The sequence below is a fragment of the Phodopus roborovskii genome, unplaced genomic scaffold (assembly GCF_943737965.1).
Source record: "Phodopus roborovskii unplaced genomic scaffold, PHOROB, whole genome shotgun sequence".
Taxonomy (NCBI): Eukaryota; Metazoa; Chordata; class Mammalia; order Rodentia; family Cricetidae; genus Phodopus; species Phodopus roborovskii.
In genome coordinates, this window is record NW_026125295.1 from 2,641,211 (window position 1) to 2,662,366 (window position 21,156).

General features: G+C 41.8%; 1 protein-coding gene across 31 annotated transcripts in view; it reads left to right on the forward strand.

Annotated features, from left to right (window-relative positions):
• Clasp2 (cytoplasmic linker associated protein 2) overlaps positions 1-21,156 on the forward strand; it is a 165,882-nt gene that overhangs the window by 137,460 nt on the left and 7,266 nt on the right. For all 31 annotated transcript variants that reach the window (XM_051201527.1, XM_051201557.1, XM_051201535.1 and 28 more), the window contains 8 exons: positions 2,586-2,729; positions 4,850-4,993; positions 7,241-7,347; positions 10,366-10,519; positions 13,464-13,689; positions 16,068-16,261; positions 17,788-17,916; positions 19,695-19,901. In XM_051201527.1, coding sequence (XP_051057484.1) covers positions 2,586-2,729; positions 4,850-4,993; positions 7,241-7,347; positions 10,366-10,519; positions 13,464-13,689; positions 16,068-16,261; positions 17,788-17,916; positions 19,695-19,901 — 1,305 coding nt within the window. The remainder of the gene's footprint in view (positions 1-2,585; positions 2,730-4,849; positions 4,994-7,240; positions 7,348-10,365; positions 10,520-13,463; positions 13,690-16,067; positions 16,262-17,787; positions 17,917-19,694; positions 19,902-21,156) is intronic.

Genomic DNA, 21,156 nt, shown 5'->3' on the forward strand with positions numbered 1-21,156 from the left:
AGGCTGCTGAGTATGATGCACACCTTAATCCAGCACTGGGGAGACAGAGGATGGGGTCTCTGTGAGTTGGAGGCCAGCCTGCTCTACATGGAAAGGGCCAAAAGAGCCAGGACTACATAGAGAGACCCTGTCTCCAAATAATAATAACAATAGCTAGAAAACTTAAAATAAGTTAAAGTAGTAAATAAATATTTTTAAAAGAAAGGAAATAGCAGTGGACCAAAGAACAATAGAAAGTGGTTTTTATTGAATTATTGGCATACTTGTGGGGCTTTTTTTTTTATTTAAATTAGAAACAATCTTATTTTACATATACATCCCAGTTCCTCTCCCTTCCACCCTCCTATACCCCCTCGTGAACCCTCCCCCCCCAACCCATCCCCTTTCTGCTCCTCAAGAAAGGTGAGGCCTTCATGGGGGATCATCAAAGTCTGTCACGTCATTTGAGACAGGACCTGTGCCCTCCCCGATGTGTCTAGGCTGAGAGAGTATCCCCCTTTGGGGAGTGGGCTCCCAAAGTCCATTCCTACACTAAGGATAAATACTGATCCATTACCAAAGGCCCCTTAGACTTGCACAGGCCTCCTAACTGACACCCACGTTCAGGGACCCTGGTTCAGTCCTGTGCTGATTTCCCAGCTGTCAGTCTGGGGTTGATGAGCTCCCCCTTGCTCAGGTTAGCTGTTTCGTGGGTTTCCCCAGCCTGGTCTTGACCCCTTTGTACTTGTGGGTTTTTTCCTGAACAGTTTTTCCAGCTTGATAAATACACTGAAGGACTGATTATAAATGCCTTTGCCAACTATATTGTTTTGTTCTTTGAAATGGAATGTATAGTTACATCATTAGAGGTAGAATTCATGACTTTTTGAGGTATCTTACTAAAATGGGAGTGTTCCAATGAATATGTTTCTGTGGTTACTTGCTTATTATAGCTAACACAGCTATTTTGTGAAAACATTTTAAAACTGCATTACTTGCATTGCATGGTTGTAAATGCCTTTAATCCCAGCATGTGGGAGGCAGTGGTAAATGGATCTCTGAGTTCAAGTCCAGCCTGGTCTACACAGAGTTCCAAGACAACTGGACATACTAAGACTTTGTCTCGAAAAAAGAAATAAATAAATGAAATAAAAAAAAAAAAAAAAAACAAAGCAAAACTACAAGAAGGCATGGTAGCCCCACACCTGTTTCCCCAGTAGTCAAGAGGCAGAAGAGATAAGGGGTCGCTGGGACGGGCTGACTAGCTAGACTACTCAAATCAGCAAGAGATCCTACTTCAGTATGTAGGTGGATAGGGAATGAGGCAAACATTCGGTGTCAACATCTGACTTACGTATGTTCACACATGAAAATGCTCACACATGTGAACACATACACACACAGTGCAAAAGAAACTTTTTTTCAAAGATCATCTGTGGGCCTATGGATGTAAATCTGTGTCAGAGTGCTCACCTGACATTTGCAAGGCCATAGACTTGATCCCCCAGAAGGCAAATAACGCTGATGGTAACGATAACTTTCAAAGATAGCGGATCCCAGAGGCTGGAGAGGTGACTTGGTGGTGAAAAGTGCTTATTGCTCTCAGGGAGAACGTGGGCTCCGTTGCCAGCACCCACACAGGGCAGCACACAAACTCTACAGCCTTCAATTCCAAGGGATCTGACCATCTTCTGACCTCCAAGGGCACCAGGCACACAGGCATGGAGGCAAATACTCATACACATAAGAGTAATCCTTAAAGATAATCAAATAAAATAAGCAACCCCCGCCTGAGGGAACTGTCATTTAGAAACTAAAAGAATGTTGCAGTCTGTGACCAGAAGCAAGGACTCTCGGCCTGTTTATTTCCACTAGAATACTGGAGAGGAATGATATAATTTATCAATTGCTCATTAGAAGAGTTTAAAGTGGCTGAGTCTAGAAAAAAGCATGTGTGCCTTAGAAATAGCTCTATCTCCCACCCCACAGCTGCCTTTCATGCACCTTACTTGAAAGAGTTAATTGGAAGTGCTGGGGGTGAGACTCACCTGAGGAGTACTTGTGCCAGCACCTTACAAACTACTCAGGAGGCAGAGGCAGGAGAATTAGAGAAGTTCAAGGTCATTCTCGGCTGTACAGTGCATATGAGACCACCCTGGGCTAGAAAACCCTACCTTAAATATAAATAAATAGACTGTTGTGTTACCTGCTGTGATTACAGGCTTGTCTTGTAATACCCTATCACCTAACACTTTGGCAATTTCTTCAAGAAGAAATGACTGTGTAAGACTAGCCACCTATACACTCTGAAAGCAGATTCCTGGGGGTGGATTACAGTTTGTTAAGAAAATCTTCAACAATTGTTCACACTCTGGGAGTGGAGTGCTAACAGTAGTTCACACTCTGGGAGTGGAGTGCTAACAGTTGTAATGCATATGAGAACAGAAAACCTCACCTCATATCAGGTGGGTAAGTAGATGCGTCATTCATTTGAGGTTTGTTGTTTCTGCTTCTCTTGGCAGAAACTAATGGTGGTTACTCCTGATGCATTGCCCAGTCTAGAGAGTCCATCTTGCTGACCTCTTTCATTGTGCTGTCCCCTGCAGGTGAAGGTTGCTATCCTTAAGTACATAGAAACTCTGGCCAAGCAGATGGATCCGGGAGATTTTATAAATTCCAGTGAAACTCGCCTGGCAGTGTCTCGGGTCATCACTTGGACGACGGAGCCCAAAAGCTCTGATGTTCGAAAGGTATGTTTGAGTGGGATCAGGAGATAATTTTTTTTTCTTGTGTCTTTTCTGATTCAAGTGTTATATTTATTTCATCATAAGTGAGCAGTTGGCTTCCCCTATGCTTTTCCCATATCCTGTTCAGTCGGTCCCTATAATCTTTATTGTACTGAAGAATCAGTTCTTGGTAATGTGGAGATTTACCATTTGTTTTGTTTTGTTTTGCAAGTCCTCACTCTTGTACCAAGGAGTTTGCTACTGCATCTTTCCTTAAAGAAGTCTACTCTTAATGTCTGCCTTGCTTTTCATATCATTGAGTTTTGTCTTACAGTTAATTGTCTGTCTTTTCATGTCCTCGAGTTATGATTTTTTTTGAGACAGTCTTTTATCACCCGAGCTAGTCTGGAATTCACTCTGTAGTAGATGACCTTGGACTCCTAGTCCTCCAAAGTACCAAGAATGCTGGCGTGGGCCACCATGCCCAGCTTGACTGAACTTGTAAACACATCTTGTTAGTATATGTTAATATTTTTATCATTTCTGCGAAGGACTTGTGGCTGGCATTGTCTGTAGACTCAAAAGTACTGGTCTTTATGCTAGGGAAATGGTTCTATTGGTAAAGTACTTGCCGTGCAAGCATGAGAACTAGAGTTTATATTCCTAGCATCTACATTATTTTTCTTAAAAAGCCAGGCATGGTAGTACATGCCTGTAATCTCAGAGCTGGGAAGGAGCAGATAAAATAGAATTTCTGGGATTTACTGGCTAGCTAATATGTCTCAGTCATTGAGCTCCTAGCTCAGTGAGAGACCTGGTCTCAAAAACTAAAGGATAGTTAGGGATTGTAGTGCACACCTTTAATCCCAGCACCCAAGAGGCAGATCTCAGAATTGGAAGCTAAACTGACTTTTGACCTCACATTTGAACATACTTTATTTAGCACATGTACATATGTATGCACAACTGCATACATGAACATACATGAACACAATACATGCATGAACACAAACACATGCACATATCACAAAAAGCGGCAGGGGAAATGCGTTTAAGTGAAGACATGGCACAATAAAACCTAGAGATACAGCTGAATCTATCTGGGATGGAACTCACGATACACAGACATACATACAGACAAAACACTCATACACTGACGGTGATGATGATGATGATGATGGATAAAATAGGAAGCTAGTCTGGCACACACCTTTAGTCCCAACAACTCAGAATGTAAAGGCAGGTCTACATAGTGAGTTTCAGACCAGCCAAAACTAGAGTGAGACCCTTTCTCAAAAGAAATTTGCACACCAACTGTAAATGTGTTGTGACCGGCTGCCTCATGCTCCCACATACCAAGCCTTTTCTACACAAATGAACTATCCCCTCAAGCTGTGAGCCAAAATAAATCTTTTGTCGGGTATTTTGTGAAAGTAACTAATTCAGAGCTTATAATAAAAACAAATATTTTAAAGCATTTATACAATCAAAGCACCATGAGACAGTGAGTCAAAGCAAACCTGAAGCAAACACGAGTTTGTAATTGAGAATGGAGAATAAAGCACAGGCCAGCATGGCGGCACACACCTTTAGCCCAGCACTGGCTTGTTTTGTTCGTTTGGTTGGTTGGTTGATTGTTGTTGTTGTTGTTGTTTCCCCCTTCTTACCTGGCTTTATTTTAAAGTAGCAGCTGTCCCTATGCATTTTCATGTTTACTGGGTCCCCTTGCTTCCCTCCTCCTGCCATTCCTACCCTCTAACCCTCTATTGTCTGCTGCTGTGTACGCATTTGCACCTGTCTCCCCAGTACTCCTTTAAAAAGGCCATCTTCTAAATAAATAGACAGAACTCTCACACTGAGAAAGTCGGAAAACTGAAACAGTAGTATTTGTTGACAGAATAACCCTGTAAAGTTTTGTCATCTGTTACACTTTTATAGTCCATTCTTAACTTCAGAAAATAAATGGTAGTTGAGAGTGTTTTTGTACTCCCCAAAAAAGAATCGGGGAAAGTTGATGCTTTCCTTTTCTATGGGAGAGGTAGGCAAGCCTTGAGCTGTTGAACAGGAACATAAGAAAATGGCCACCCACCTTCAAGTAGCCAGAATGCATTCACCTGCTTTTTGTATGTCTTTGTTTCTTTCAGGCAGCACAGTCAGTGCTGATTTCTTTATTTGAACTCAATACCCCGGAGTTTACAATGTTACTAGGAGCTTTACCAAAAACTTTCCAAGATGGTGCTACTAAACTTCTTCATAATCACCTTCGAAACACTGGCAACGGGACCCAGGTATTTCTCATTTGTTTCCGTGCCTGTTGTACGTACGATCTTATGACTGGGTTAACAATGATTGCTTTCTTTTGTATTGAATTGACTTAACTTACTATATGATTTATACATCTGCATTTGGAAATATTTCCTGAGTAAGATTAAATATTGCCTTTGGAAGACTAGTTAGTGTCCCTTGAACCATCCTGTTTGTATTATAATTTGTGTTCATTGGGGTAGTAGTTAGCAGTGGCCAACTTGGAAGGAAAGACTTATATGAGCAGAGTGTGTCTGAGGGTCCCAGCTCTGAAGGTGTTAGAACTTTAGGGCATGCCTGCCCTTTGCCCTTCAGAGAAGCCAGTCCATGACTGAGCACCAGCAAGAGTAACTCATCCTAAGTTAACAGGTAAGTTTGAACAGAATCACACTAAAGGATTATAGGCTTGTTGGCCTCTGGGTATGAATATTCAGGATTTTGTTCTGAGGAAGAAAGTCTGACTAAATGTTCATTCTAGTGAAATTAGGTGTAATTTACATAAAAGATTGAGTGACGTTTTAAAAGAGGGAAATTTGATACAGATGTACCTGATGCCAGGCTTAAGAAGAGTTTCAGGGTTGACAGTGATGCAAGATTTTTGAGTGTGGCAAGACATTTCACAACCCAGTTGTACATGGCTCAGGGACCTAGGATGCTGAACTCTGATGCTGAACTCACCAAAGATTGCCATGGCATTGACTACACCTTGTTTCATGAGATGAAGATTCCAGATGCAGACGCTGGAAGGAGCATGCAAAGCAAAAGCAAGCTTTCTTAAAAAGAGTTACAGAGAAGAGAGAGGATCTCCTGAGAGACAGAAAGGTTTCCAGGAGAAGAAAAATGGCGTCACACTTGTTCGTGTAGGCTTTTGTGGGGCCATGGCAGACAATGGACCGATCTGGACTGGAGTAATGGCTGTGAAATTGGCTAGTTCTCACAGATATTGTGGACCAGTAATAGAGGACCCATGTAGTATTGTATGTTCCCCCAGCCTAACCAGAAAGGTGAACATACACTAATGGCACATGGTTGAAGCCTCCTCTGGGTCTACTATTGACCTGACTGTCTTCTAGGTGTTGGTCACTTGCTGGATGTTACTGCCTTCTGACTACCTTCTGACCTTGCAGGGGTCTCAATCGATAATTCTATTGAACTCTTTGTTCCTCGTGGCTCCCACATGCAGTTAACACCTAGTCTTCCAAATGGTCTGGGTTCTCCTTCCTGAAAGAGGTGGAGGCCTTCTTAGACGCTCTCTTTACTTAGTCTGTTAGAATTAGCTGCATTTGACACATGAATATATGAACGAGCAATAGTGCCTTACACATATTCCCCAAGGGCTAGAGGTGTGGAAGCCGCCTGCAGTCACTGTCCCAGAGCCCTGGTCCACCCCTTAGCTGCTTTAGTTAGCTATCCCCACACCCTGCTGTAAGGCTGCACTCACTCTCTGCTCTTAGTGCAGCATCTGTGAGCAACTTGCAGTTTCAAGTGTGTGCTCTTTTCCTTGACTGCCAACATGCACTAGCTCCTGGGTCAGAGTTTCTCTGGGAGTAATGTCTTGTGAACCAGTCCCTTCTCTTCTTAATTGGAAAGACTATTAACTGAAGGAAAAAGACAAATAACATGACCAGATTTTACTTTCTTGGTGTCTGTATGAAAATCATTTCTAAAAGACTCAGAAGGAATTAAATCAAATTGTCAATGAAGTAGGAAGGGTTAATAAGCTAAGAACAGAAAGTTGATTTTTTTTTTTAAATAGGAGCAGAGGCAGACAGGTCTTTGTGAGACCAGCCTGACCCATATATTGAGTTCCAGACCAGCCAGGGCTACTTAATGAGACTCTGTCTAAAAAAAAAAAAATTAAGATCATGTTAAATCCTTAATGGAAAAAATGTTAATAACATATGTAAGATAAGCCGGTTAAAAACAAATGGGCATGGTGATACACAGCTGGAGGCCGAAGGATCGAAAGTTTGAGGTCATTCTTGGGAATGTAGTAAGTTCAAGGCTAGTCAAGGGCACATGAGTCTCTCCGGAAGCTGGAGGGGGTGATAGAGAGGAGGGCAGGTAAGGAAGTGAGGGAGAAGGCTGAAGAGGTGGGTAGGGCATGGGTATTTAGGGTGCTGACAAAGATGGCGCTTGCACAATGTCCTCTCTCATGACTGTGCCTCTCCCCTGAGGACCTTTTAGTTGCATTTTCCTGTGTTAATACTCTTTTTACTGCCACCATCAAGAGTTCCATGGGGAGTCCTTTGACAAGACCAACACCTCGATCACCAGCCAACTGGTCCAGTCCTCTTACTTCTCCTACCAACACATCACAGAATACATTATCTCCAAGGTAACATGATTGTTTTCATTCACGGTTTGTGTTTCCAGTTTCCATTCTTAGAAAGGAGGCGTAACTGTAATCCCAGTAGACAGTATTTGACTTGAAATGCCTTAGAAACTAAGCAGATTCAAACAACTTTAATGGTATATAAAATCCAACCCTTTAAATGCTGATATACAGAATGAAAAGGTATTGTTACATTTCTTTTACACTATTTAATATAAATGGCAGTATCCGTTACGGTAGTAGATAGAATACTGATGAGTCACTTCTGAAAGGTCAGGAGGGACTTGGGCTTATATTATAGACAGAGCATAAAGAGAAAGTAACAGGGAAGAGGTAAATATATTATGAGTACATAATGGCATTATTATACTTACATGGCAAGATGTGACTGAGATATTGCTCCTAAATACAAAATAAGTTAGGTAAAATTTTTACACACATAGTTCAAGCATCGGTATATTTGAGATTAAATTCTCCTTTTTCTCTTTTTTAATTGGATGTGTGTGTGTGTGTGTGTGTGTGTGTGTGTGTGTGTGTGTGTGTGTGTGTGTGTGTGAATGCAAGCGCACATGGTCCAAGGGTTGCATATGGAGATCAGGGGACAACCTTCGGGAGTTGATTTTCTTCCTCCTCTGTGGGTTCCAGGGATCCAGTGAGGTGACCAGGCATGCTCAACAAGCACCTTCACCCAATAGACCATCTTACCAGCCCCAGATTAAATCCTTGATTCATTATAGTCAGTAGCCACCAAGCCCCTTTTGCTGGCATTTTGCAAAATGATTCTTAATCTCTCATTAGAATTGCCGGCCTGGGTTTTGTTATTGGTCATACACCATGGCTTGCTTCATCAGATTATCCATTAAAATCACAGGGTGCTACATCAGAGTTTAAGGAAGGAAATGTATTGGAACTTACCACCTAACTATATCTTAACATTTGTGACAATTTTGCTGGGTAAATTCAAGCTTTAGTTGTATTTTGAGCTTGATTATAGAATTCATGTCATTAATATTTATGTTCAGTGAGTTCAAACCTCGAAACAATCTGCAGAGAAAGATAGATAGATACTCAGGAGATAAGTGGTCTCGGTGAAAAAGCCTGACTACCTGAGTCCGTCCTCAGGTCACCATGTGACGTAAGGGTGAGAACTGACTCCACAGTTTTCCTCTGAGCTCCACGTGCGTGCTCTGGACGCTCTGGTGCCCCCACTCCCACGCAAACACACACTATAATACGTGCTTTTATTTCAAAATACGCCCTGCCTTTTCATTTTACCTTTACCTTTGTTGTTTATTTCCCAAGGGGTATTTTGCAAAATAATGGGCAGGAACTGTAAATAGGTGAAGTACATTTCTCCACCAAGGACTGTTCTCAGAGACTGGAATGCCTGGCTGCTCAGGCTGGCCTCCGCCTGGCAGTGGACGGCTGTGGACCCCTGTTCTTCTGCCTTTAGTTCTGAATGCTAAGAATGACTACACTCATCCACAACTATGTTTCTTCTTCAGCTAGTCCTGTTACTTTTTGCTAATTACAAGGACTGGGAAGCTTTCTATAAAGGGCCAGATTGGCCAATAATTTAGGCTTTCAAGCCAAGTGATCTGTAACCTTTAGTCAGCTCTGCTGTTATGCTTCCAAAACAGTCACAGACTGCTCCAGTGAAATTGTATTTATATGTTCTGAAACTTGAATTGTGTGTAATATTCACATGTAATAACAAAATTTTTTAGAGCTGGGCAGTGGTGGTGGTGCACGCCTTTAATCCCAACACTCGAGAATCAGAGACAGGCAAATCTCTGTGATTTCGAGATCAGGTTGGTCTACAGAGCTAGTTCCAAGACAGCCAAGGCTACACAGAGGAAACCCTGTCTGGGGGTGGGGAGGGAGGATAAAAAAATAATTTAAAAATGTAAGCTGTGTTGGTAAGATGGCTCAGTGGGTAAAAGTTCAGTGCTGCAAAATGTCAGATGACCTGAGCTTGGTTCCCAGGATCCATATGTGGAAAGAAAGAATCAGTTTCCAAAAGTTGTTTTTGACCTGCACATACATGCAAAATAATTGTAATACTAAGATCAGCCTAGGTGGCCCACCCTTTAATCCCAGCACTCAGGATGCAGAACTAGGAGGATCCCTGTGAGTTCAGTAGTAGCTGGCCATATTGGTTCTTGCCTATAATTTCAGAACTCTGTAAGTGAAGGCAGGAGACTCTTGAGTTGAGGCCTGGTTTGGCTACAGAGAGAGTTCTAGCAAAGTTTGGGTTACAGAGAAAGTTTTTATTTTAAAAAAATAAAGTTAGATGATTCATATCTTTATAAATATCTTCTACAATATCCTCTAATGTATTTATTTCATCAGGGTCAGGTTTAGACCAGGCTAATCTTCAACCTTCTATGTAGTAGAGGATGTCCTGAACCCCTAACCCTCCTTCTACTCCCCAAGTGCTGGCATTACAGGTGTGTTCCTCCACAGCCAGCCTGTTTGTATTCTAAAAATATAACTGAAAATTAATAGCCAACTGTGGTATCTTACACCTCTAAATCTAGCACTTTGAGGAGGATTGAGGATTACAGTGTGTTTAAGACTAGCCCAAGCCCCTGGTGGTGGTGGCACACGCCTTTAATCCCAACACTCCAGAGGCAGAGGCAGGTGGATCTCTGTGAGTTCTAAGCCAGCCTGGTCTACAAAGGTACACAGAGAAACCCTGTCCCCAAAAACAAACAAACAAACAAAAAAGACTAGCCTGAGCCACAGAGTGAGACCCTCAAAAACAGATACTGGAGAGATGCTCTGTAGTTAAAAGCACTTTATGAGAGAGGACCTGGGTTTAGGTCCCAGCACCCACTTGATGGCTCACAGCTATCTGTTAACTCCACTTCCAGGAGATCTGATGCCTTCTTCTGACCTCCAAGGGGTCTGCACACATATGGTCCACATGTATACATGTAGGCAGAACACTCATACACATAGATATAAAAATCAAACCAAACAGAGAATAAGTAAAAATTAGTACCATCTTTTTCGCAGTGCATTTGATTACGACACAGAAAACATGAACTCTGAAGACATTTACAGCTCCCTTAGAGGTGTCACTGAGGCAATCCAGAATTTCAGCTTCAGAAGCCAAGAAGACATGAGTGAACCACTGAAGAGGGATCCTAAAAAAGAGGATGGTGACACGGTAAGTGTCTGCATGTTTTTACCGTCTGTTACCACCATTCCTAACACACCGAGTCCCTCCTGTGTGAGTGTTCTTACACTGCAGCACACTGCTTTGGTTTCCATCGAAGTGGGGTCCGGGGAGGGAGGTCGTTTTGTTTGTTTATTTTAAACTTTGCTTTCTGGCACTTTCACATATAATTTCTTAGCAGGCAATAACTCTGAGCATTTACTAAGTAAGTATCATTGACCTACATATTAGCAAGTTTTAGGTATTAGATCTGTAAGGCAGAGTTTCTTCCTATTGTTCCTTTTAGATTTCTAAGTAGAGATGTGTACTGTGGAGCTTTGGGTTGGATTGTGCTATAGGGGAAGGTGAATATACATATTAGACTATGGGGTCATGAAATGGAGACCTCTGCCAAATGACATTTGTACTGAGACTTAAAAACCACAAAATATAGAAAAAAATTCTGTGAACTGATTAGGCAATACAGGGTTAGCTAGGAACCAACTTATGTAGTTGAGGATTTGGTAGAAAGCTGGTGTAGTTGGAGCATTAAGAAGTAAAGAAGTGGAGTGAGAGAGTTGGCTCAGCAGTTCAGAGCACTGGCAGCTCTTCCAGAGGTCCTGGGTTCAATTCCCAGCACCCACATGGTGGCTCACTGCCATCTATAATGAGATCTGGCGCCCTCTTCTGGCATGCAGGGAGAGCAGTATATGCATAAAATAAATAAATAAATCTTTTTAAAAAGAGGGAGGAAGGAAGGACGAAGGGAAGGAAGGAAGTGTGGAACTTTGGTCACAGAACATGGGTTATCATTGGCCTGGGCCTTGAGCATACTAGGCTATGTGTCTTAGCGCATGAGTTTAGGAATGGAAGTTTATGTTTTTCCCCATACTAATTGTAGTAATAGTAGTCTGCATCATCAGTTTATGTGGTCCCCACTGAGCTGTTATAACCTACATCCCGACATATAAATACTGTTTTAACTGGTTTCCTGTGCTATGGTACATCAGTAGTTAGGCTTTACTTTTGCATCTGCTTATACTTGACTGTTGAAATAAGCCATCTCTTCATTCCTGTTGCTCAGTGTCCTCAGAGCCACAGCATTTCTGCACATCTCTGAAGGACTAACTTCCCACCTACCTTTTCCCTCACTTGGTATTCCTTAATACCTGTCTGGTAGAGCTCAGTAGCAGTGAGTAATAGAAACAGTTGTCAAAACCACCCAGGTGTGAGCTTCCCTATCCTAAAGCTGTATGTAGTGCCAAAGGTTAGTAAGTCACTGCTTCAATGATGCAAATATTCCATAACCAAGGTGGTGCCTCAAGTAGTGCCAGAAGCAGTGCTTGGCTTGGACTGGACACACAGGCCGGATGAAGGACGAAGGGTATGTGTAGACTTCCCGGCAACCAGATGCTGATGATTGTGATACTTCTGGTGATAATAATGTTGATGGTAGTATTTGTATTAATATTGAGTGTTGGGTAAAGGTGTTAATGTATCCCAACTCTGTTAGCATCCATCTGAAAATTATATTGGCCTTTAAACTGTCCTTTAGGAGGAGAAAGGCATAGAAACATAGGCTGAAGGATGCTTTGTAATAATAGTTCATATTCAAAGATAGTATAGTGTGCCAGATTTTAAAGATAATTTATTATTGTTATTGTTTGTTTCATTGCTGGGATTGAATTCAGAGCCTTGAATGTGATGGGCAAGCCCTCTTAGCACCGAGATAAATCTTCAACTATGTTTTGCTAATGAAAGTCTTTTGTGTCTTTAGCTGGCATGGAGAAGCTGTTGCTAATCTCAGTATTATTTTACTTGGTTGAGCCATTGGCAAGAATAACTTCATTGGAGGCAACATTTGTGATGACTTATTTGCCTCTCCGCTATGGTTTCTTTACATCTTTTTTTAAGCTTTTTCATTTTGAATATATATTATGTTATATGTTTATACAATATATTTGAATATCTATTGTAACCCATACTGTCAGCCATTAATTTCCTTTTAAATTATTGTTACCTGTGTTTGTTTTTTTAATTTATTATTTTAAGTATATAGTGTTTTCCCTACCCATACACCTGTGCACCATGTGCATGCTGTGCTTGCAGAAGCCTCCCGGAGCCTCTGAGCCACCATGTGGGTGCTGGGAACTGAACTAGAGTCTTCTAGAAGAGCAGCTTGTGCTCTTAACCACTGAGCCGTCTCTCTATACCCTTACCTTTTCTCTTTTTTTTAGAAAAATATTTACTTATTTGTTTATTTATTTATGTTTATGAGTGTTTTGCCTATATGTATTTGCACCACATGCATGCAATCTGGTCCACAGAGACCAGAAAAGGCATCTGTTCTACTGTTAGATGGTTGTGAGCTGCTCTGCAGTTACAGGGAGCTAAACCTGCTTCCTCTACAAGGTAGCACATACTCATACCTGCTGAACCATCTCTCCAGTCCTATTGTTACTATTTGTAAACAGCCCCTTAAACAGAAGGGAAGCATCTGTGTTTTGTTTTGTTTTTGTTTGGTTTTTTTTTTTTTTGTTTGGTTTTTTGAGACAAGGTTTCTTTGTGTAGCTTTGGAGCCTGTCCTGGTAATCGCACCATAGACCAGGCTGGCCTCGAACTCAGAGTTCCACCTGCCACTGCCTCCCAAGTGCTGGGATTAAAGGCATGTGCCACCATCACCCAACTTTTTTATTTTTAAACTAGTTTTATTCCTATATGTCCGTGAATATATGCACTGTTGGGTGTCTTCAGCGGGCATTATATCTCCTGGAACTCGTGTTACAGGTAGTTGGAAGTCACCCAGTGTAGAGGCTGAGAACTGAATTCACATCCTCTGGAAGAGCAAGAAACACTCTTAACTGCCACGTCATCTCTCCTATCCCCAAGAAGCAGAATGTGAATGAGGTATTTTAAGACAAGATAACTTGCAATACCTTCCTCTTCTTATCAATAGATGTGTGGTCCTGGGATGTCAGATCCACGAGCAGGAGGTGATGCTACTGACTCCAGCCAGACAGCTCTTGATAATAAAGCATCTCTACTCCATTCAATGCCACTTCACTCCTCTTCACGATCTCGTGACTATAATCCATATAACTATTCCGATAGCATCAGTCCCTTCAACAAGTCTGCTCTCAAAGAAGCCATGTTTGATGATGACGCTGACCAGTTTCCTGACGGTATGTCATGGGTTACAGGGCCTACCACTTGCACTTTGGAAGACTGGTAATCAGTGAAACAAGCGGATGTGTTTACTCTCTTATTGTAACTCTTTAAAATGTTAAGGAAATGGGGAATGGGAATGTGTGTTTGTTACTTATCATTGGGTCAAAATACTTGACTAAAGCCCCTTAAGAAAGGCTTACAGTTTCAGAATACAGACCATCATGACGAGAAAGTCATGGCAATGAGAACTATTAAGCGTTTGTTTTCTTGTGTTTTGTATACATTTTTAAAGACTTTCTTATATTTTTATGTGTATTGGTGTTTTGCCTGCTTTATGTCTGTGTGAGGGTGCCAGATGCCCTAGAACTGGAGTTATAGACAATTGTAAGATGCCATGTGGGTGCTGGGAATTGGACCCAGATCCTCTGGAAGAACAGCCAGTGCTCTTTGTTGTTGTTTGCTTGCTTTAGGTTTTTCATGACAGGGTTTCTCTATGTAGCCCTGGCTCTTCTAGAACTCACCCTCTAGACCAGACTGGCATTGAACTCAGAGATCTGCTGCCTCTGACTGACTCCTGGGTGCTGGGATCAAAGGTGTGTGCCACCACTGCCTGGCAGTAGCCAGTACTCTGAATGGCTGAGCCATCTCCTCAGCCCAGATTTTTATTCCTATAAGTACATGTTACTTTCTTTAAAGATTTCCAATACAGGGTTAGAGTATTTGCTACTCTTGGAAAGGACCTGAATTCAGTTCCTAGCACCCATATGGTGGTTCATAACCATTCATAACTCCAGTTCCAGGGGATATGATACACTCTTCTGATCTCTGGGAGCACCAGCCTTGCGCATGATACATTTGCACACGCACAGGCAAAACCCTCAAACACATGAAAAAAAAAATTTTAAAAGTTCCAGTTCTTTATGACTTTCTGTGGTAAACTTAAATCCCTGTCAGTGCCAGACATAAGACTTAGTAGGAAAGGCATTTTGCCACCAAGTATGGAAACCTATGTTCAGTCCTTGGAACCCACATGATAGAAGGAGAGAACTAACTCCTGCAAGATGTTCTCTGACTTCCATGTATATACTGTGGTACACATACACACAGTTTAAAAAAAAAAAACACATTAAGAAAAAAGAAAAAAAAAAAGAACCAGGCATAGTGATGCATGCCTTTGAAGACCTCATCTCTAAATACGTATTTAAAAGAGAGCAAAAACAAATCAACTCTACAGTAAGATTGGAGACATGGTTCAGCTATGAAGATCACTTGATGCTCTTGCTGAGGACCCAAGTGTGGTCCCCAGTACCTAGGTCAGGCAGCTCACAATCACCTGTAATTCCAGTTCCAAGGGGTCTGATGCCCTCTTCTGACCTTTGAAGGCATTTACACATGTGGGGCATATGCACACAAGCACTTAAATAAAAATCCATAACTAAAACCCAACTCCTCTTTAATAACAATTGATCTCAACTTGACTGTGAAACATAAAGGAAATTACATTAGCCAGGCATGGTGGTACACGCTTTTAATTCCAGCACTCATGAAGCAGAGGCAAGTAGAGCTCTTGAGTTCAAGACCAGCTTACCGATAAAGTAAGTTCAAGGGCAGGCAGAAATACATAGTAAGATCATTTATGGATGGAGGGATGGATATTAGAAATAAAGAAATAGCTCTAATTGATACAGTTACTTTGCTGAAAAATTGTGGACCTTGGAAAGAATGACATGATTAGATAATGAACTTTTTTTTGAAGCAGGGTTTCTCTGGAGCTTTGGAGCCTGTCCTAGAACTCTCTCTGTAGACCAGGCTGGCCTCTAACTCACAAGAGATCTACCTGTCTCTGCCTCCTGAGCAGATGTCATGTGCCACCACTGCTGGTGATAATGAACATTTTTAACTCCTTAAATTAATTGCTTTAACAGCAGTCAGTGGATCAGCCCACTGTTGAAATATTGCCCGAGGAGTTCCCAGTGATCAAGTTGTGACTACCTAAGTCACTGAAAGTAGAATCTGCAAACACAGAGTCTCCTGGCAGGTGCTACCTGAAGGACAGTAACTAGGAGACCTGAGGGTGGGATTGGGTATGGGGGTGTGGGAATGCTTTACTCCTGCTGAGGTCTGGGTGAGAAGACACCTGGGGCCCCTTAACACTGCTCTCTAGAGTTGTTGCTTTGGTTTGGTTTGGTTGTTGTTGTTGTTGTTTTTAATTTGTAAATGTTTAAAGCACATTGGTGATTCAGGGTTGACAACTGAAAATTAATGTTTGTTTTTATCTCTTTTGTAACCAATATTGGTTGTGGCTGTGTTTTATAGTGTTCTAAAGTGCTCATTTCTGCACCTGAGAGCTAGCCTATAAGATTACAAAGTTAATATTAAATCCTTCCGACAGATCTCTCCTTAGACCATTCTGACCTAGTTGCAGAGCTGTTGAAAGAGCTGTCTAACCACAATGAACGTATAGAAGAAAGAAAAATTGCCCTCTATGAACTCATGAAGCTAACCCAGGAAGAATCTTTCAGTGTTTGGGATGAACACTTCAAAACAATATTATTGTTACTGCTTGAGACCCTTGGGGATAAAGAGGTAAATTGCAGGGTATATATAAATGAAATTCTGTCCTGTCTGAGTGTTTATGTCTTTATTCTTATTTGGCTTGGCAGGTGGAGGACTAGGAATTACCCCAGGGCTTTTCCAGCCCTTGCTTGTTTAGCTTTCCTGTTGACCAGCTAGTACACATTGGAAATAGACAGATGACTCTGTTCTGCTGCTGATTTCTGCATCTAATTTTTACTCAAGTGCTATTTCTTTTAACAGATTTTTGTTTCAAAAAATTTTATGAAGTTTCCAATAGTTAAAGGAGATACACCTAGCAAGCTGATTCCCATGGAAAAGTAAAGATTACTTGAATATATTGAAATCCTTTTCAGAGCTGGGCCGTGATAGTGCACACCTTTAAACCCAGCACTTGGGATTAAACTCTGTGAGTCTGAGGCCAGCATGCTCTACAGAGTGAGTCCAGGACTACACAGTGACACTCTGTCTTGGTGGTGTGGGGAGGGGGGAGAGGGGATGCTTCAGTTGTGAAAATTCCTTTCGTAGTCAAAATGTTACTATTTACTTACTTAAAAGTAGTAAAGCTGGGCATTTGGAAGGCTGAGTTAGAGGACCACTGCAAGTTTGGGCAACAGGTAGACCCTGTCTAGAACCAGCTACCAAGCAGTTGTCTGCAGGTCTTCATCGCAGAACCTGTGCTTTCTGAATTTTAACTGTGAAAGCACGACTTCCCCTTTTCCTCCTCCTCTTTGGTTGTCAGCCCTGACACTCTGGGCCTTGAGGGAACCCTCTACCCTGTATGCTTCTCTCAAAAGTCATGGTCTCCTTTCCTCAGCTTCCGGAATTTTAACTTATCTGTCCTGGTTTTTGTTTGGGGGGGTGTTTTTGTTTTTTGGGAGGGGGTTCAAGACAGGGTTTCTCTCTGGTTTTGGAGGCTGTCTTGGAACTAGCTCTGTAGACCAGGTTGGTCTCGAACTCACAGCTATCCACTTGCCTCTGCCTCCTAAGTGCTGGGATTAAAGGCGTGTGCCACCATCGCCGGGCTATCTGTCCTGTTTTGTTTTGTTTTTTTTTTTCTCTCAAACTCTGATAATACGGTCTTAAGCCTAGAAAGACTAAAATCATTTAAAAAAAAAAAAAATCTGGGTATGGGGCTGGAGCGGTGGCTAAGCAGTTCAGAGTGTTTAATGCTCCTGAAGAGGACCTGTACTGAACGCCAAACCCCTGGTAGTGACCCGCTCACAGCCCACCTGTAACTCCAGCTCCAGCAGGGCCCATGTTTCTGTCCTCTGAAGGCACCTGCAGTGTCTCCATTCCGGGTGTGAAAGCAGCAGAGTTACAGCTTGGGGCCAGCTTGGGCTACTGGAGCCCAGCCTGTCTCCCAAACACAGCAAAAGGGAGAGTGAATAAAGAGTTTTCACTGCAGACGTAAGCTGTGTACTACACTCTTTATACCCTGCCCCTTCCCCGTCTTAACACGCTTATAGGAAGTTGAAAATGTGGGAAGATTTTTGTACCATCCAAAATATTAAAACCACTTAAACGTTTCTTCTTAGCCTACAATCAGGGCTTTGGCATTAAAAGTTTTAAAAGAAATCTTAAGGCATCAACCAGCAAGATTCAAAAACTATGCAGAGCTGACTGTCATGAAAACCCTGGAAGCACATAAAGACCCCCATAAAGAGGTGAGTGGCCAGCAAGCTCAGCTACTGTGGCTCGTGACTGTCTCATGAACGTGTAAGCACTCCCAGAAAGGACTGTCTCCGGCGGGTGAGGCTTCCTTTTATTTTTTGTGTATGTGAGCATACGCTCAGTTCTTTCCTCCCACCTTTATGTGCCTTCTGGGAATTGAACTCAGGTCGCCAGGCTTGTATGGCAGGCACTGTACCCACTGAACCACCTTCTTGTGTCCTTCCCTACACTTAGTCTTATATCGCACCTTGGTTTTGCCTGAAACTCACTGTGTAGTCCAGCTGGCCTCAAACTCTCAACGCCCCCCCCCCCCCCTTGCCTCAATCTTGTAAGTATGGGACGGCAGATGTGAGCTAACATTTCCTGCTTACAGGGCCCTTCTTAATCATTTCCTTCATAAACACTAGATTTTTGATACAATGCTTGATTAAGATGTAAGCATGGGGCCGGGCACGTAAGTTAGTCAGTAGAGTACTTATTACAAAAGGGTGAGAACCTGAGTTCAGTCCCCTAACCTACAGAAAAAAGCCAGTGCGCTGGTGTGAGTCTAACCCTGGAAAGTCGGTTAGAGAACAAGCAGGCCGCTGGGGCTGGATGACCAGCCACCCTAGCCGAATAGGCAATCTCATACTAATGAGAAACTCTTTTTACAGAAACTGCTTGGGGGCGGGCAAGATAAAAGCGCTTGCTGCCAAGGCTTATGATATGAGTTTTACTCACATGATGGAAAGAAAGAACCGATTCCTGAAAATTGTCCTCTGACTTTCATATCCATCAAGGCATACACACACATGCATTCAGGCATACACACACAGAACACTGAAATTTACAGTTTTATTTTAGAATAGGGTAGGTACCTTCTGAGGAATGACACCTGGCTCTGGCCTTCACACACAAGTGTGAGCATATGCTCATCTCATGTAATACATGGATAACAAGACCAGTCCCATAGAATAGGTCCTCGGTGATCCATCCAGGCTCACTTTCTCCATTTTGCTCTTCACTTTCTAATTAGAATTCACCAGCCTGCATTTCACTTAGCAATAAGAATTTACTGTTTACGTAACAGGTGAAGATAACAAATTGTCATTTTTTAAGTGTGAATGTTGATTCACTGTTGAGGAGCTGTGTCTGTTGCAGGTTTATTCAGTAAGGCAATAAAAACAGCCTTTTTTTTTTTAAGATTTTTTTAAGATTTACTTATTATGTATACAGTGTTCTGTCTGCATGTATGCCTGCAGGCCTGAAGAGGACACCAGATCTCATTATAGATGGCTGTGGGCCACCATGTGGGTGCTGGGAATTGAACTCAGGACCTCTGGGAAGAGCAGTCAGTGTTCTTAACCTCTGAGCCATCTTTCTAGCCCCTGCAAATCAGCCTTCTTAAAAGTCATGGAAATCTCTCTCCTCACTTCATGTTAATGACATTCCCTCTCCCTACAAATCCTCATCAGCACCCTACATTCAAGGAGTGCTTGTACCACTTACATCACCGTGACATGAAGTAAAGCAAAATAAATGAATGCTTACAGTCATGAAACTACTTTTGCCAAGTAAAAGAACTGGGAGTAAGGAGAATGACAAAGTGAAGCCCAGTGGCAGCTACTGGTACTTGCTAGTCTGTTCTTACCTCCCTTGTATTTGTTTACTGCAGTATTTGCAGTGCAAATCCAAAGTATCATGTCAAATTAAATGCTTGATGAAATTCTTGCTTAGGGTTTACAGTTGTTTGTTTGTTTGTTTACCTGCCTGGCTTTCCCTTTTGTTTTAGGTGGTGAGGTCTGCTGAAGAAGCTGCCTCTGTGTTGGCTACTTCAATTAGTCCAGAGCAGTGCATCAAAGTGCTTTGTCCAATCATACAAACTGCTGACTACCCAATTAATCTGGCTGCAATCAAAATGCAAACAAAAGTGATAGAGAGAGTATCCAAGGAAACCCTTAACCTGCTCTTACCAGAGATCATGCCAGGCCTAATACAGGTAAGCTGCAAAGCATGGAGGAGTATAGCAGGATGCATGTGTGCTTTGGTTATTGTATAGTGTTTTCAAGCAACACTAGTGGCATGGTCAAGACAGAGATTTACATTGTAGATATAGGTAGGTGGTATTTAGGTGTGGTACCCAAAATATAACATAACTAAGCAATCTCTTAAGTACATGATCTGGTATTCTTGAATCCATTTGTAGTGTTTCATAACCGTCACTGCTGTCCATTGCTAGAACATCCCCATCATTCCAGACTATCATTTTGTACAAGGCAATAAAATCTATTTCTCAAAACTTCCCTCCCAGTCCCCAGTAATCTCTATTCTGTTGTCCCTGAACTTAATTTTTGTAGATTTTTCTATATATGTGAGAAACATAAATATTTGTCCTCTTACCTAATGTTTTGGGAGTTCATTAATTTCGTAATGTTAGAATCTCACTCCATCATTTAGGAATTTACATTTGCTTAACTATCCATTCATTGCTGAATGTTTGAATTCTACATTTTTCTCCTGCTTTTTATTACTGTAACTATTGCAGTCTAGAAGCAGAAACCTGTTGCCACATCTATCTGAAAGGTAGTTATACTGATTAATATCCATAGATACATTATGACTATGACTGTTTCTTTCCACCCACGCATCTAAACATTTTAGCAAAAGTGAGATTATATTTTGCAACATAATCACATACTGTAAAACTTTGTTAATATTGTACAGTATAGTTTTAGTGGCTGAGCATCATTTCTTTGCATCTATAGTAGTTTATATGTGACTTTTCCCTGAACTTTGTTAACTCACTGTGTTTATGCAGGGCTATTACATATGCTTTGGTAATAAGCACAACATGTTCATGGTGCATATTCTTCATATGTTATGCATGCTGAATTAATGTTTCCTGGATGAAGCCTTGCATATGCTGAGAGTTCCTGTGGCTCTGGGTTCTCTTGTTTGTTTCTTGTCTTGTGAGACAGGGTTTTACTCACACCTTTAATCCCAGTTCTAGGGAGGTAGAGCAGGGATGATGTGGCTGGGCAGAAAGTATGAGGCAAGAGGTAACAGATCTCAGGACATTCAGTCTGAAAACTCATAGGGACAGAATTATCTCTTGTGGCTGGCTCCTTTACTTCTCTGACCTTTCAACATTTACCCCAATATCTGACTCTAGGTTTTTATTATTAAGATCTATTAGAACTCGTGCTACAGCTATACAATTAATCCTGGTACTCAGGGGGTAGGTGAGTCTCTGT